The sequence below is a fragment of the Sebastes umbrosus genome, chromosome 16 (genome assembly GCF_015220745.1).
Source record: "Sebastes umbrosus isolate fSebUmb1 chromosome 16, fSebUmb1.pri, whole genome shotgun sequence".
NCBI lineage: Eukaryota > Metazoa > Chordata > Actinopteri > Perciformes > Sebastidae > Sebastes > Sebastes umbrosus.
Window position 1 is genome coordinate 17,387,274 of NC_051284.1, and position 18,406 is coordinate 17,405,679.

General features: G+C 42.5%; 1 protein-coding gene across 1 annotated transcript in view; it reads right to left on the reverse strand.

Moving 5' to 3' along the window:
- Positions 1-1,578: 1,578 nt before the first annotated feature.
- The window catches only part of aqr (aquarius intron-binding spliceosomal factor), a 57,905-nt gene continuing 41,077 nt past the window's right edge, over positions 1,579-18,406 (reverse strand). Inside the window, exons 32-36 of the mRNA XM_037746185.1 lie at positions 16,651-16,821; positions 9,087-9,172; positions 5,131-5,305; positions 3,731-3,841; positions 1,579-2,036 (exon numbers count right to left, since the gene is read on the reverse strand). Coding sequence (XP_037602113.1) covers positions 1,764-2,036; positions 3,731-3,841; positions 5,131-5,305; positions 9,087-9,172; positions 16,651-16,821 — 816 coding nt within the window. The 3' untranslated portion in view covers positions 1,579-1,763. The remainder of the gene's footprint in view (positions 2,037-3,730; positions 3,842-5,130; positions 5,306-9,086; positions 9,173-16,650; positions 16,822-18,406) is intronic.

Consider the following 18,406-nt stretch of genomic DNA (forward strand, 5'->3'; position numbering starts at 1 on the left):
GATCAATGCCTAACCTTAACTATTCAAGATCAATGCCTAACCTTAACTATTCGAGGTCAATGCCTAATATTAACAATCTCGCGAGAGTTTACCCAGTTTGCGGGCTCCCTTCTAGCCACTACCGTTTCTGCTGCCTTGATTTATTTGCCAACTAGCTGGCTGGCGAGCATGGAGAAATATTTGAGTCAGTCCACATCGTCAAATAAACCCAAACTACCTAAACTAAAAAAATATGATGACAGTTATATCGACTTTTTTTTTTTATTGAGAACGGCGACAGGAGACCAAAATGTGTTGTGTCTTCAGCTGCTAGCAAACGAAGCCAGCTAAACTAAAGCGACATTTGATTACAAAGCACCCGGAATATCAAGGCAGAAAAAAAAAGTGGTATTAACATGATTTAAATTGATATGCGTTTCTGTTTATCACTATCAAATAGATCTGAAGTGTAAGGGGTCTTTGGCACCAAAAGGTTTGAGAACCTCTGTTGTAGATGGGCTAATTAGTCATACATATGATAGAACACCATGTACATTTGTATTATGGCTTCATAAAAAAAGGTAATGTTCATTCATTCAGTACAAATAATGAAGTATTTCAGCATCATGTGATACAGTATGTTTGTCTTTGTCTTGTGGGCTTCATGCCAAAACCGTCAGTAATTTGTACGCGCAGCCTCAACCGACAGGGATTATCTTCCTTATCTAACCTCTCGTTCTAATCCTTTCCTCAGCCGACAGAGGGGCGTACCCTACTACTCCAAAATACTCCTGAGAACTTCGACCCGGAGTGCCCCGCTCTCAGAAGATGGAAAAAATAGACGGCACACTTGACTGAATGCAGAAAAGATGTCTCTCCACATCTATCAACACATGGTTCTCCATCAGGTCCTTCCACTGGCCCAGGCTAGAGCAGCTGTGCAGCTGACCTGTTCTCTCAGCCTGCCTGAGGTATGATGTAACAACAACCAACCTCTGGTGCATGATAATGAATGAATTTCCAGTCTGTGTTTTTGCCTGCAGGGCTGTGGACTGTGTTAACCTCTTCATTTTGAGTGGATTTATGTTTAGATTAGCAAGACTTGGTTTGGAACTTTGCTTTTGATTAGTTGATGTCAACACAAATAATAAGGTATTTCCTCAACCCACAGATCCAGCTGATATGAGCTATTCTGCAGAGCGCTGTGCTGTTAGTACTCCACACACAAAGTTATGAATGGCAGAGGATTAAGGCTTGCTGGTTGAGTGACTGTGTACATCCAGAGGGTAAATTGAAATCCCCCAGCATGCACACTGGCCCTTGGGTAAAGTGACTGACCTACAAATGCAGCTTAGTCGCAGCTTGTGTAGCTGGTATAGGCTGAGCCAATCAGATTTGAGTTGTGCTTAAAGCAGTGGAGGGAAGAGCAGATGAATGGATGGAAGTATCATGACAGAGAGATTTTAACGAGGCTAAAACATGTTGACTATACACTGTATTTGTCTGTCAGTGTGCGTGTGAGAGAAATGTAGATTAGAACCTCTTTAAGTACTGTTAAGCTCTGGTGGGTGCACATATAGTAAAACATGTCAGACAATGAAGCATTTGCCTTTTTTAATAGAAAAAGTACTGATTACAAAATGTTATGTTCTAGAAAAATTAATGAAACATCATCACCAGGGTTTCCTTTCAGTAGAAAACAAATTCAGACTCCCCACTAATGTCTCCTTAAGGGACGGTCCACTTGGCCCCTTAATTAAACAGTAGTCCCGTATGTGGGCGCTCTATGGCTTCTGCTCCTCTCCGCTGTCCTCCCCGTCACTGTCGCTGTCTCTGCCAGGATGCTCGGGCATCTTAGCATGGCCCACTGTGTCGTCTTTAGTTTCTTCCTTCTCACTGGTGTCCTCCGTGTTTGGCTTTGGGCTCGACTCTCCTTCTGGGCTTTCTTGCTCCATGGGGGTTTCTTCCTGTGGAACCCCAGCGCTAACTGGCGCTTCCTCAACGACCGCATCGGTCTGGGTTTGTTGTGGAGGCAGAGCCAGTTTCTGCTGTTGCTGCTAAGAAGCCAAGGGAAAGGAATATATTCAAAATGTGGAATATTACAAAATATCAATTGTAGGTGCATTCTACTGGGAAAGTCTATGTTGAGGACAATTATGTATGCATGTACTGTGAGTGGTATTGTGATCTTTTGTTTTGCTAAACATGACATTTTCTTCCGCTTATCCAGGGCTGGGTTGCGGGGGCGGGAGGCTTAGCTCTGTATTCCAGATGTCCCTCTCCCCAGCAACATTTTCCAGCTCTTCCTGGGGGACCCTGAGGCGTTCCCAGGCCAGACGAGATGTATGATCTCTCCAGCGTGTTCTGGGTCTACCCCGGGGCCACTTGGACGTGCCTGGAAAACCTCCAAAGGGAGGCGTCCAGGACTCATCCTGATCAGATGCTTGAACCACCTCAACTGGCCCCTTTTGATGCGAAGGAGCAGCAGCTCTACTCCGAGCTCCCTCCGGATGTCTGAGCTCCTCACCCTATCTCTAAGGCTGAGCCCAGCCACCCATTTTACCCTTGCTTGTGAACAAGACCCCGAGATGCTTGAACTCCCTTGTTTTGGGGCAGTGACTCACTCCCAACCCGGAGGGAGTAATCAGCCATTATCCGGCAGAGAACTATTGCCTCAGATTTGGAGGTACTGACTCTCATCCCGACCGCTTCACACGCGGCTGCAAACCGTTGGAGGAACCAACAGAACCACATCATCTGCAAAGAACAGATACGCAATTCTGAGGTCCCCAAACACCCCGGATACTCTCTCTCTCTGTCACATTAACTCTCTCTCTCTGACTCTACCTCCCTCTATTTGTCTCTCTAACTCTCCTTCCACCTCTATCCCTCTCTCTCTCTCGCTTCCTGACTCTATGTATAACTCTTTCTACCTCCCTCTACCCGTCTCTCTCTCTTTCTACCCCACCTCTCTACCTACCTATCTGTCTCTCTCTCTCTTTAGCTCTCTCTCTCTCAATCTCTATCCCTCTCTCAACCTCTACCTCCCTCTATCTGTCTCTCAACCTCTCTTTCTACCTTCTCTCTCTCTTTCTACCTTCTCTCTCTCTTTCTACCTTCCCGCTCTCTCTCTCTCTCCTTCTCTCTCTCTCTCTCTCTCTCTCTCTACCTCTACACCTCTACCTCTCTACCTCTCTCTACCTCTACCTCTCTCTACCTCTACCTCTCAGTGTGCAGACCTTTACATATATTTTCAATGTCGTATATATACCATCAAAGCAAAGTCTTTTGTCTAACTTTTTGTCATAATCCTCTTTTTAAGTTAGCACAAGAGACAGTATGTGACAGTGCACGTAGTGTAAAATTCACCTGAGCTCCACTCTTAATATGCTTGGCTTGTGGCCTGTTAATTCTCCACATGCACAAATACAACAGCTCTCTTACATCTGACCTATTTACTGTTCCGCATTAAAGTTTAAAAATACTTAAAATAGCGACCGGGGAGGGACAGTGATCGCTTTTAGCACTGCTCCAGAGCACAATGTCACAAAACTTAAAGTTAAAGACATATATTTGTTAGTATAATGTGTGTACACTCAACATAGTAAAAGTACCAGTTCTAAATAGCCTTAGTAATATCAGTCTCTCTTCTATGAAACACCTAAGAGACAGCAACAATATAGCACTGCTGGTGGTTTTGAATGTTGTTTTATGACACTCTTGGTTATTGTATTTATCAAAATGTTCTTACCTGTCTGTACTTCTGGGAGGTCTGGATCATGTGCATGTACATGTTATACACCAGATTGGTCATCTCTGGCATGTTCTTGATGATTTGGTCTGGCTGTCCAGAAGCATCTCTCTGAGGGAAGGAAATTAAAAAAAACAAATCAGTAAAAGAAAGATTGTTTTGAATCCAGGATGTGATGTGAAAGGAATGGTAATGAAGAAGTACATCTGTCTTGTTAACAGGCTCCAAATGGTAAACTATTTATCTGATGCAAATGTGCTGAGAAACTATTATTCACATGGCCGCTACCTGCTTGTTATTTGAAAACAAATTTCTCACCCGATGCCTCAAGCGATCGCTGCTCACGTACTATCGAAAGTAGAGTTGAGGATGCAGAGTTTGTAATTTGACGATATTAGTATGCAGACAGAGTCTTACAGCCTAAACTGAGGAGTGAGGCGAGCAGAATATTTAATCTGCTGGGCTGTTACCTCCTAAATACAGGGGTGATGCTCACAGGAGCCCTTTGGGCAATCAAGTGAATGCGCTGGCGGCTTCAATACTGTAAAACTTAACCGTGTGTGGTTTTATTACTGTGAAACTATCCGTAAAAACATCAAAGCGTTAATGTGTTTCCCGGTGATTGAGTGTGATTAGACATTAAGCTTTACCGTCTGTCCAATACTCTCCAACGGTGCTGTAAACACGTATATAACCATATGGTGCATTAAGCAGCCGTGTTATCCCTTATTTTTTTATAACTGCTTCTGAATCAGCACTGTTAAGTAGCCTGTGAAAGTTCTGGTTCCAGTGTTGCCAGACAAAAATCGGACTTTTAATCTGCATCTGCGTGTAAGCAGAGCAGGAGTTTACTGACTTCAGATAGACGGACTAAGCAGGGGCCGCATGTGTGTGCCCGAAAGAGATGTCCCCCGTGGGGATGAACACTCTAGAGTCAGAGGAAGTGTCAGAAGCTATGGGGTATTTTAGACACCCCTGTTGCCGCACACGCCAGTCAGCGAGACACAGTGACCAGACAACAGTCGTCTCATGCTGGCCTGGCGGGATTTGGGAGAGTGGTTTTGCCTTCTGACATCTGGGGGTTAATTATAGCCAGGCCTGTGTTTCCCATGCTTGCAGATGGCCCCTGCAAAATGCTGGTAGCAGGCCAGGGCTAGTGGGTAAAGCTGCAGTAAGACTTGGGAGCAATGAGGACCAAAAAGGAAAGAAGATGCCATTCAGAGGAGGATGAGACAGAGTCAGGGGTCTGTGGCAGCAATGACGGGGAAGGATGTTGGAGAGTGCAACAATTATGTGAAAATGGGCGCTAATATAGATTCTTATCGGCAAATATGGAGCTTGTGTAAAGATTATTGTGCATTAAGAAACCGGTGTGTGTACATGCATGTGCGTCTACTTACGGGCTGTTCCTGGCTGTAGTATTCGTGCGGCCTGATGTGCAGCTGCATGAGTCTGGCAGTGAGCTGGTTGAAGACAGGAGTCAGCTCGAAGCAATTTTGGAACAACGACACCCGCGCGAAGACGTACAGACCCAGTCTGGCTCTTGACATGGCTACCACCAGACGCCTCACATCCCTGTGGAGTGAGAGAAAAAAAAAAGTTGAAAATTGGTTTGACAGAAAGGGAGAAAAAAAAAATCAAAGAGAAGTGGGAGAAAAGTGTGAAATTGTAAGAAGATGGCAAATCGTGTGTAGGGGGTAAAAAGTAAAGGGATCAAAGTGGAATGATCAAGTAAAGATTGTAAAGAAAGGGAAAAAACGGCAGCGTAGAGTAGGAGGAGAGAGCTTTAGTGAAGGATAAGCAGCAATAGGTGAGGGGGACACATAAAGAAGCTAAGAGAGAAATAAAGGAATGAAAGGCAAAAGGGCAGGGATAAACAAGACAGACAAAGAGAGGGAGAGGTGGGAGAGCACAAGAGAGGGCGGATAGGTTACTTTTTCTTGCCATCCAGTAGAATTAAGAGATTAGAGTCATTTCCCAGAGAATGGAGGAATCCTGCTTGGCTTGCTGTAGTGGCCAAAGGGGTTGTTTACCTGTCCTATTTTAGAGGAATACCACTGAATGCCTACCCACTTTAAACGGCTAAAAAAAACCATTGCATTTGACAACCCATGTGATGTGTTATCGTACACATCCCCATATTCGACTATATTATAATTAAAGTTGTATACATTACACACGGAGGTAGAGAAATTCTAGGACAACTTCTTAAAAAACCCCACAAATGTGCTCTTTCACAAAGTGAACCAATTAAAAAGGGTACCCTTCAAACTGTATATATGAAATAAATCTTCATAATCTTTGTGTGTTTGAGGTGTTTGTTGGATGTGCAACCAAATGGAGCAAAATATGACCAGCTGGCCTATAAATCTCTGAGACAAACGCATACTGGCTTATAGAAATCTACAGAGCACGGGAGAAGGCAGAGCATATGAGGGGGAAGAAGTGTTATTGCGACGGTGATTTTTTGAAAACAGTCTTTGGTTTGATGTACAAAAATTTGGCACACCCTCCATGTTTGTATGCACGCCTTTACCAACACACATCGACACATACATATGTGTTGAAATGCAGCCAAAAAATGTGGAATATGTCCACCTGAGCACTTCATGAGATTAAGAGGATTAATCCTTGCAATATGCATGATGAGTTCCATGAATATGTAGAAGGGGGGGAAAAAAAGGGCTTATGGAAACCATTGTACGGAATTTATGAGTGAGTTAACGTGTGCAGCCGGTAGGTTTATGTAAAAATCACGGCAAATAATTCAAGTATCGTACAAAATGAAACTTGAAAGCACAGAATTTCCACAGAGACAAACTACAACAGCCTCTAACCAATGAGCACAGAGCTCTAGAAAGAGATGAACCAATCATGAAGCATGGTAGCCTGCAGACATGGCACTACTGAGAGAGACGCCCACCTGTGCTGTGACATGGCAGGGCAAAGTGGACGGAATACCGGTTGCGTGTGTGTTCTCACATGTGTGTGTGTGTGTGCATGTCAAAGCGTGTCTGGATCTGTGCTTCCCTGTCAAAGAGTGTGCTCCTGCATGTGACTGTGCCTGTGTGTATTAGCAGGAGTGCTTCTCCTGTCAACGCAAGGGTCAGCTTGTCATATGGTCAGCTGCGTCCCCTGTGGTTGTCACGGCAGCAGATTGCCATGAGGACAGATGCAGGAAGAGGGGGAGAGTACAGGAGGAGGATTGTATGGTGGTACACCACAGTGATCCCACTATGGGGGAAAACACAATGAGCAACACAAGACAAGCACAATTTCCCATGAACCACTGCTCTTTCAACCACTCAGCTGACCATTAATACGTGTCAGGGATACCAAGATATGAATGAATATACAAGACGTTTTCTGTTAGTATAATTGCTCTGTTATTAAAGGGGAAGTGAACTCAGCTGATCAAACGACCACATAACTGTCATCAAATTTTGATTCAAATATTCATGTGAAAGAACCAAAACTGTTCTAACTTGTACAGAAATTTGCGTTTTCATGTAGCTCATCCATAGAAATAGAATAGGAGTAGAACGGACATTCCCATTCAAATCAACATAGCAGGATGGTCAGAGTGGCGGCCATTTGTATGTATGCTGTTGCCGTTGCAACCGTTGTAGGGGCTAACTTCTGTAAAAACTGACTTATGACATGTCACAGACTCACTGAGGTGAGGTTTTGCATTAACAAACAAGCAGTAGAGTAGCACAAAGCATGGAGGAACTTCTGTGCACTATCTCCATTGCCTTGCTGCTAGAGAGGAATTGTCAGACAAAAGGAAAACGCCAGCTTTATGTGGACGGTAGGCTAAAATGGAATTCTCAAACTAGTGAGTGTGACAGACTTGACAGCTTCACTGACGTGTGTTGTCACCATAGCAACTAACAACAATCACTATTTTCTTTTGAACAAGTCAAATGACCACGGCAAACAGTTCAAAGTCCGTTCTCCTATTCTATTTCTATGAGCTCATCACTCATAGTAAGAAGCTGATTAAAAAAACTAGGTTTTCAGGCCCTTGAAGTTCATCGTCCTTGAAGGCAAGTTATTATCCAGGAGACTAGAAAAATCTAGTACTATTGTATATCCCTTCACTGACTGATAACTAGATTTGTAGCACATTGTTATAGAGACAACCTTTGACAACCTCCTCACTTTGTGTGGGCTGAGAATGTGTAAAAGGCCGGGTGCAATATCCAGTGTAAGACAAGATCAAATGAACGATAGCGAGAGGAGAGCAGGCGCTGCCAGCAAGATAAACTACCACTTTTCTGTGGCCCGCTGCACTTCTCATTCCCAGCTACATCAATTCATTGCTTTATCTGTGAGATGAGGAAAGAACAAAATAGAGTTTTTAAGTGTTTTCTCTGCCGGACAGAAATGACCACGCTCAAGGGCGGGGTGCGGGGGAGGCATGCATTTAGCTACAAAAGGAATGGCTTATCATTCGCACTCGGGTTCCAATTTGCAGACTGCCCCAATGTGAAGGCGGGTTGAATGCACTGGCGGTACAGCTGTGATAAAGCTGTGAACGATGCAATTCCAACAGCGGCTACTGTACATCACGGCCAGAGGCCAGCAGCATGGCAAGCTGAAGTACTGTGGAAGAGTTTAGCCGCAATCGTTTGGTATTAAAACATGGAGCGTATTAGGTGTGAAGAGCTCATCAGGATGTCGTGGCGGCCAAGGAGCTAAGGCCATTTCGCCACAAATCAATTCAGTGCAATGAGGAAGGAGGCGGGAGTGAGGAGAAGAGGGAGCAGAGCGATAAGGAGACGTAGCTGAAGACTAAGAAGAGAGGCCGGCAAGGGAGTATAGTTGAGCGGATAGCGACGGGACACGGAACAAAAAGACATAACAATCTACAGCTGCAGTGTGGTTAACCATCATGCCTCTTAATGACTGTTATATGGTACGCCTTTGATCAGAGCAGAGCTCTTTGTTTGATAGTCTCACCCCAATCATCAGAGCACAATGGCTTCTCTTAACCAGGACAAAAAGTACAGTCAGCTCCACAGACATGCTCCTGTCCTGAAGCACCCTTTATCCTCCCTGCCTCAAATTAAGCTCATACATACTTGAAGACAGCCACACAGCGTTAGTCTTTTTCGTCCTTTAGCAAACTTCATTCAGTCGTTACGCATGACTAAAAGGAGAAAGCCTCCAGAGAGCAGCTGTCTCAGGAGAGAGTTAAGTGCCTACATTTCTGCTGTGTTGTTTCCCTGGAGGATGTGTATCTAAGGTGTAGATCCTATCAAACAAGTATTTTTTGTGGTAGAATAGCTGCTGAAGGTGTCTATTCTGGGTCAGGGAAGTGTTTCTGCTTGGCATGCATTGAAGTAATTACCTCAGGTGTCCCACGGCTTTGGTGCGGACCAGTGAGAGGATGATGTAGTCGTTCTGCTGACCCTGGAACCTGTCCACTGTTGTCACCTGCACGGACACACACATTCATTATTGAACAAAAAGAAAACAGAAATACACATACAAAGATATGCTAACTAAGCCATGGCAGCTGATGTATTTTGCAAAGTAAATGGGTGTCTGCATTTTAGGTAAGTGGAGGGATTTAGCTGAAATGTTTAGAAACACGAGGGAGACTGCTTTCCGTCTTAAAGTCTTTTTATTTATTTTTGAGGGAAGGAGGGGGGGGGGGCCTTGAATGATGGTGCCTGTGTTTTCTTGTTACCGCTGTTATCGCTGTGGGCCACATGGGCAGCCAGCGGGGCTAATACGGCTTAGAGGGCATTTGCCGCCACTAACCTCTTACCTGGACCCCTGAGACTCAGGGCCAAAGTACCGGGGGCCACTCTGCTATACTGGATCAGAGATTATTTCAGGTAGACAGAGAATGGAGAAGTGGCTCTCTGTGGGGTTTTTTTTTTCAAAGCAAAAGGAAAGTCGTGTCAGCCAATTTGCTTTTATACCCTGGTAATCCAGTCTTGCTGAGAAGCGTACTTATTCCCGTACATGAAGAACAGAGCTGTGTTTTTGACTATGCCAGAGCTGTTACACTTTACACGATACAGAAAACATTGCAACTTTGATACAAAGCGAAGAAATTGAGATGCAACCCTGTAAAACTGAACCCATTACACATAAAGTACCAGCTGTACTGTATGTATAACTGCTCCTACAGCCTATACACAGCCAATGGCAGTGCTGAAGGGTGTATTGATGGTCACAACTTTGGTCCTGCTGTCAAAAAACAACAACAAACTGTTTTTCATTCTCAAGTGCATATAGCCTGGACTTTCTATCCATCTGTAATAGAATTGCCAAGCTGAAGGAGCGACTTTGGGTGTTTTCTTGTACCAGAAGGTAAAGTCACATTAATTTTTCTTATTGACAATAGGGCTGGGCGATATGGCTAAAATGTTCTATCTCGATATAGGTCATTTCATTTTTCTATAACAATATATATCACAAAATAGCATGTTTTCTGGTAATTCAATAAATGAATAGTGTATATGAAATGACCACATGGTAAGACTATTTTTGTAAACTCCTGTGTGAATGAAATACTTGACAAATGAAAACTACAGAGTATTTTCTCATTTAATTAAGAACTTATATGCAAAATTAACTTGACAGTTTCAAGTGAAAATATAGAGAAAAAAATAAATATAACCAGCAATACACCGACTTTCTGAGATTTTCAGAGAAATTTGAGTTATCAATTTAGACGACGTAATTGTGTATCACGATATCTTGATATATGATTTGTAGGGCTGTCAATCGATTCGAATATTTAAATCGGGCACATTTTTGATCTGTTCAAAATGTACCTTAAAGGAAGATTTGTCAAGAATTTAATACTCTTATCAACATGGGAGTGGGCAAATATGCTTGCTATATACAAATGTTTGTATATATTTATTATTGGAAATCAATTAGCAACACAAAACAATGACAAATATTGTCCAGAAACCCTCACAGGTACTGCATTTAGCATAAAAAATATGCTCAAATCATAACATGGCAAACTGAAGCCCAACAGACAACAACAGCTGTCAGTGTGTCAGTGTGCTGACTTGACTATGACTTGCCCCAAACTGCATGTGATTATCATAAAGTGGGCATGTCTGTAAAGGGGAGACTCGTGGGTACCCATAGAACCCATTTTCATTCACACATCTTGAGGTGGGAGGTCAATGGAACCCCCTCACATAAACAGAAACATACCATAAGTCCTCCTTACTTACTGTTACTGTACAAAAAAATACTACTATGCAGTTATATAAGCCACATGCTGCAAAATCCAGGCGCTCAGCAGGAAGAGGGTGGCCTTTCATTTCTAGATTGATTCTCAAGAGTGGATCAATAGGACACCAGCTACCATCGAGAAGCCACACGGGCCCGGGACTACAGCAACCAACCTATGAACCAGCCATGCTAAATAAATCATCCTGTGGTCGCGGGTACCTCTTATTAGCTAACGCAACTTTCAGGGATCCTGGAACTCCTTTTGCCATACCCCTCCAAAACCCCATTTGAGTAACAAGACGGGAGTGTGGGGACAGTGTGGGGACAGTGTGGGGACAGTGTGGGGATGCGTAAAAGAGGGAGAGATGGGGCTAATGATGTAGTAGACCAATATTTATATACATCTCCCTGTTGCTATGTAGAACAGGTGCAGCACCAGAGGCAACAATATGGCGGTTTTCCAATAGCGTGAGGCATCGTGGGCTGTATGTTCAAGTCAAATGTTTAATGTTCAAGTCAAACAGCTGTGGTATGCATGCACGCACGCACATATTCACACAAATGTGGCATACACACAGACAAAACTCCAGCACAGCCTTTTGTTGGTGTAGGCTATAAATGTGGACTTGAAGGAGCTCTAGCTGCACGGTCTCAACCCAAGCAGTGCAACTTGTTTAGCAGAGAAGGGGCGCTTAAGAGAGGGAGTTATTCTTAGCCCACAGACAGTGACAACCAAGCCAAGATAGAGAATCTCCCTAAGGCGTAGCATTTTGCATGGTGTTTAGTTATTTATGAGAAATCTTCCAGGGAGTGAATTACAGAGGTCATGTCATTGTGGCACATGCATGTCTGTGGATACAAGGAAGCACACAAACACACACACACAGAATAGGCTGTGAGCAGATTTGTGCACACAGTTTGTTGCTAATAGAAGCTATTTGAATCATTTTCTTCCATCTCTCCCTCCTTCTTCTCATTGTCATGAAGACAATGACAGATCGTCTCTAAGCTAATGGTCAAGCGTGGATCTCTCCTCTCTTTTTTTACTCAATCTATCCATCCTGCTATGTCTTATTCATGGCAATTACGCCCTGGAATGTGCAGAAGTCAGATGGCCGGATTATTAAATCTTTCACAAGAGACTCTCAGGGAAGACAGAGTTAACAGTGTAATGTCTCATTCCTTGTGCCTTCGTATCCACGTGTGTCTCAGGATTTCATATGTCATAGGCATGCTGGGACATCTAGACATTTACCTATCTATGTCAACATATCTGGTTATAAGATATCTGGTTTCGGTCACACTGCAAGACTTGCTTTCTTGTTGTTATTAAAGAGGTTCCTTCTCTTAGAAAATGAAGGAATCCCACAGGAGAGATGGGGAAAGTGTGTGTGTGTTTGAAGTCATGTATATTAATGAGAGGAGGGATGCGGAAGGTGAACTCGAAGATTAAACATGCACACTCGTCCCTTCTACTTTCTCCCTCCTCGACTCTGTTGATGGGCTTAACTAACTAAACAACACGTTAACTTAATCACAATTGCTCAAAGTTCATTGTACATTGTTGTTTTGTTTCATTGCTTGGCCGCTTGTTAAGGACTTGGCTGACATTTGGTTGAGGAGAACAGATGCAATGACTTTGAATCCAGTTTGCATTTATGTAATGACGTTTTGATGAGTGACTTGAATGAATAAACACTATTCTGGAGTTTAAAATATACAGTTGCCAACTGAAAGCGCACTCAAATGGACCTTATCTGTAAAATTCATAGAGTAAACTAAAAAAAACATCATTAAAGATGCATAAATGCATGCATATGTATGCCAACTGTTGTGTTTGAGATTCAGTAGACAGCTTAAGCTAGTGTGTTTATTCAATTTCGGGACTGTGACTGGTGCTAACTGGCCCTTCTTTTCATACTAATTAAAGTCATGGCAGGAAAGTGGGATGGCTGTTGACATTTGCTTAGTTTTAGATATTGTGACATATCCTCAGACACACTGTGGACCCAACGCTCTGCGCCATGACCTTTCAGCTGCTCAGCATTTTCCCACAAGAGCCCCCTCTTTCATTTTCATCTCCCTCCCTCTCTGGCTATCTTTCTTCTCAGCAAATCTACCAGCCTGTCACCCCTGTCACTTTATGACTAGGCATGCATACTGACTAAGGCCATGAGCACAATGAATGACACTTCATGTCTTAACATTGCAGGACATTTAACATGACCAAGCACAATTTCTGGCTAGCTGTCAGAACAGGGAATATATTTGAAGACAAAGCAACAAGGTAGTGTTGCACAGCACAAAACACAACAACAGGAGACTAAAGACTCCAGCCCTCAGGTGGTAGAATGCACCATGCACACAAAGACAGAAGAGGGATTCACTTACTGTCTGCTTGTTAGACAATTAATAAACGGTGACAGTCTGCAATTTGTGTTTGTGCCTTCATCAAGCGTTAAAAAAGATAAGAATGATGATATAAAAAATGTTTTCTTATTGTAAGCAAATCCCATGAAAAGACCAAAACTAACAATAAAATGATCCTACTAACAAAGCCGGATACAGCTTAGCCCTCCATGTATTTGTGACCCGTCTTTAAAGAGTTATGTCTTCCATCAGGCTGGGGAATCGAAAAGTACCAAGTGAGGATTTGACAGGTTTCGGTGTTTTCATGATATTTGATAATAAGATAAATATAGAATAACACCAGCATTAAGGATGTCACGAGAACCGATTCTTCGGTACCAAGTCGATGCCGAAAAAAAGTCGAGATTAACGTCATCCCAGGCACGATAGAAAATGTGTTTCGGATGCAGTAAACTCTCTGTCAATGCGTCCAGGAGATGCACTATTTTTTCCCTGATAATGCTACATTGCAGACAACAAGTCCGTGTTGAAATCAGCAGGACGAGAGCTAGTTAACGTTAGCTGTTAGCTCCATGCAGGACTTTTTGCTGCGTTAACTAGCTCTCATTCTACCAATTTCAACACCGGAGGTGCCATTGATTTACATTATGATGTGTAAGTATTGGGCGAAGGGAAATTCTAACGTTATCATGATGTGTTCAAATGTAAATACAGTTGTTTGAAGGGGATGTTTTCAGAGGAGTATAAAAGAGATCTTACCAAAAAAAAAAAACAGTATGCAAACAGTAATAAAGGAGTGTATGTTGAAATACAAGGGATTTAATTGTTTTACTTTTGTTTGGGGTATCGAACTGATATCGAGAATCGTGGAATTTCACTGGTATTGGTATCGACTACTACATTTCGGGTATCGTGACATCCCTCACCACCAGTATCTTTTCCATAAAAACCCCCAAAAGATGTAGAAACATAATTTAGGCTTATATAAGGTCGGGCTGATAGACACACTGCTGTGGAAGTGTTTTGCCTGTATTCACTCTCCCCTGCTGTATCGGCATATACTGCTGAAATTTCATTAACCAGTGGGGAAAACCACCTTGCTTACCACTCACACTACACAAACAGAAAAAAATTGTTGACCCTCTGCCGCTACGGTACAATGAAACACCAACTGACTGGTGATGTGCTATTTACTCTCCAATGTTGCTACTATCTCTAGTCTGTAACACTGTAAAGTGTGTGAAAGGCCTGAAGAACACAGACCAGAAGAAAGGTGAGAGAATGTGGGTAGGGAAAAAGAAACGAAGAGAGAGGAAAGCATAACCTGAGGCTAACGGGTAAAAGCATTTAGCAGTACAAACAGAAAAAGGATGGGAAACTGTGCCAACGGGCTGCTGACTTAACACAGTGTAAAGGAAGGAAAGAGAAGAGGGAGACAAGAGGAGTAGGGGGGGAATACCGTGGGCTGAAGACAATCCAACAGTATTCTTCAGGGATGAACACAGCATGGCGTCTACACCCACTCTCAAAGTATGCACATTTAAATCCTTTGCTCAAACACACACACATATGCCGCGTTCACACTACGAGCGACACAGCAACAGGCTATAAGTAATTTTCAATGGAAGCCGGTGGCATGAAACTATAAACCGATGCCCGACACTTGCGTGGCGCGCTGCAAATCAAAGTTGGGCTGGTCTCAACTTTTTTCCGTGCTCTAATCAGTGAGTTTACAGAGGTATGCCGTCAGCTGGTATGTAAACTGTTGGGAACAGAAAGCACAAAGTGTCCTGCTCTACTTGGGTCTTATGACCTGCAGCAGGCGATGATCTCATGATTTGATAAAGCAGGACAATGTCAGGGTGAAAAAAAATACTCTTTTGCCTTGCCTACAACAGGGAATAGTAAATAAAAAACATCTGTGAGCTGCTCATTAATTTTCTACCGTGCAAGAACCACGCAAATCCACTTAATTCAAGGAGATACTGTATGTCACGCTGCAAGGATGAGGACAGTTGGGGAAACTTGTAGTTAAAATGTACTAACCTAAATTGCACAGGGAGAAAGAGAAGACTATGTATGTTTGTGGTAATGGGAGGCAGAAAAAGCAAAAGCCTTGTGAGAATTGAGAGCTGTGAATTTCTCTCTCAGTGCAACAGAGGTTGGTGCATTGACTGCAGCTGACATGTGAAGGCGTGAAGACGCTGTGTGCATGTTATGTGTGTCAAGCATGTTCCGACTAAACAAGTCTGAGCCCTACACATATATATGAGGTGAATACATGTCTGTTGGGACTGCTGTGGGACTGTTGTGGATTCCTTCTTGACAGGAGAAACAGCCTCAAGTGATATTAGGAGTGCGTACAGTTCATGCATGTGGAATTGGGTGTGTTTTAGTGTTAGAGCGCTACTTGAAATGTGTCATTGTCATCATTTCACAAATACACTTTAACATTTAGACCGAATTGCCATTTTGTTTCAATCTTTTTGAATCACTGAACAAATAGGAGATGCAGTTGGTGAGTCAAGGAGTTACTTTTACTTTTCACCACCATAAATAAATATGCAGTTCTAACACGAATAAACTCTATTTTCTTTATTTTGAACAGAATGGTAGTAGCTCTGTTGTCTTTTTTCTGTTGTTTTTTTATTTTCTCCTGTCTGCTCTGGTGGCTCGTTGGTTGCAGCCAGCCACCTGACCAGTGCATGACATGACGTTTTGACAACGCACGGTGCGTGCAGCCACCAGAATTCAAATGCAAACATGAAGTCTGAGGGGAAAATAGCATAATATACAAAAAAAAAAAAAAAAAAAAAAAAACACAACACAACACGGGAATGGGATTGGGAGTCATTCTTCCAGGATCGGGACGGGAAAGGATTTTTTTTTGTGGGATGGGACAGCAGTGACTGTTGTGTCACCCTCTAGTCTGGAACCAAAATATACTTTAAGTACTTTTTTGGGTGTATTAAAGACCATTTCCTTGTAAGATAACAGTTAAAGAAAGTACTGTATGGTGATTAAACATATCAGGACTTAATAATATGGTAATACTGCTAAAAAAAAAAGCTGTGTGCTGATGTGACATTTGTTCAATATTACATTAACATACCATTTCATTTAGATTTTATCACATTATTAAAAATTGTATAATCAATGACCATAAACAACCTATTATATTACAAGATAATGCATTAGCACATTTCAGTTTGCAGACTCACATCCATGCTTCCTTTGTAAAAGAAAAAGTTTTCTCTGATTGAATTTTGGATTTGGATGCAGCTGTGTGCAGTGTTCACTGTGGTCAGTGTCAACTGGTGCATGTGTGTCCTTACCTTGTTAGGCTGACTAAAGAAGGGGTTGCCAGCACAACGCTGGTTGATGACGTCTCTGATCAGGTGTTTTTGTCCATTGTAGGTGGTGAGGATGCTGATGCGGTCAGCAGGGTAGCCCAACAGACGCATGTACATGTACAGAGCCACAGAATACTCCGCCTCGGCCAGGTTCTAACAGGAAGAGAGAGAAGAGGGTGTAAGATTATTAATATTATATGTTAACTATACAGCATTGTACACACAAGTAGAGAGTCGAAAAGCCATGTTTATCAATACCGTAGTTTTGTAGTGAATCAAAGCACTAATCTGAATTAACCAGATACACGGGTGTCTCTTCCTATCAGCACACCCAGCGCTGTCTGCTGTTTTTTGACACCTTGCTGTTCTCATTCTCTTGTACTTTAACATGCTGCTCTAGCCCTTTCTCGCCCGTCAAATGTTTAACTTTTCAGCCAGATAAAAGCCCACTCATTCATGCATGAGTAACCATCTGATTTTGGGTTGTAATTAATTGCCTCAGACAGAGCTCAACACGGCCACTAGCCAGGCTGGGACAGAATGTCCCAATCTAGGATCCCCTACATAGAAGCGAGGAGGATGAATGAGATATCTCTACTGTGCCTTTGATATCCATTTAAGTGGGGAATAGCTGATTGTGTTTTTAGAAATTTGAAAAAAAAAAAAGGCTGCATCATCAAAAGTTTCATTACTGATGGCAGAATGTTATAATATACAACCAATATCACATTATTTACATTTTAACTAGGAAAGACAAGATTTTCTGCTTGTAGTTGTTTCTAGATATTCTATATAAAGATGATTGTCACAGGAGCACTTGGTGCAAACACACAAAAAATAAAACATTGTCCTAAACATATATATTCCAAATGTCCAGGCCCTAGGACAACAGCACAAGATCTTGTCCTCCAAATGTGACTAAATGTAAAGGCCAACGTTGCATTCATCATTCACCCACTTTACAATCAACAAATTCCTCAGCATGTGCATGTGCATCGTGGCTCCAAGGCTACACTCTGCCCTTCAAATCTGACCAAAAAAAAAGAAAAAGAAAAAAGGCAACTGTATGCATTATTCATCCAGTTTCAATTAAGCCTGGACCGCAGCCTCGCATCTTTGATAATAATTTATGCAGCTTCATCAACTGTTCCTGATCCAGCTGCACTGGAGTCAACACATCAAAAACAGTGATAGCCTTTGTTCTTCTTCCCCCTATTACCTGTCTCCAAATGGCACACATTCATAACTTTAATGACCACACCATGTTTTTACTGAAAGAAATGTTATATTCAAGTTTGGCAGTGACTGTTAAAAAATATTCAACGATATCTACAAAATGTTGAAAATCACAGTGACGTAATGTTTCAACAATATCTACATGTCAGATGATTAATCTGCCCACAAGACCGCGATCTTGGGATGCACATGTGGTGTCCTTTGCCTCGCTGTATTAATTCTGGCCGCGCCCGTTCCTTGTGAAATACATGATGTTGTGGATAGGACATTAGTATATCAAATTAAGGAAGTAAAGGCACTACTTTAGTCGATATTAGGATCAAGATTGTTACTTGCTTGACCTAATTTCAGTTGTGCATCTGAATACCTCAAAAATAGCTTTACAGTTTGGCTGCAGAGAAAAAAAGATCCTGAGAACCCTTAACATATACAAGAGTCACGCGGTTGGCATTTCCAGCATTGCCTACCTCATGTGCTTAGTTAACATAAATGTGATCTAATG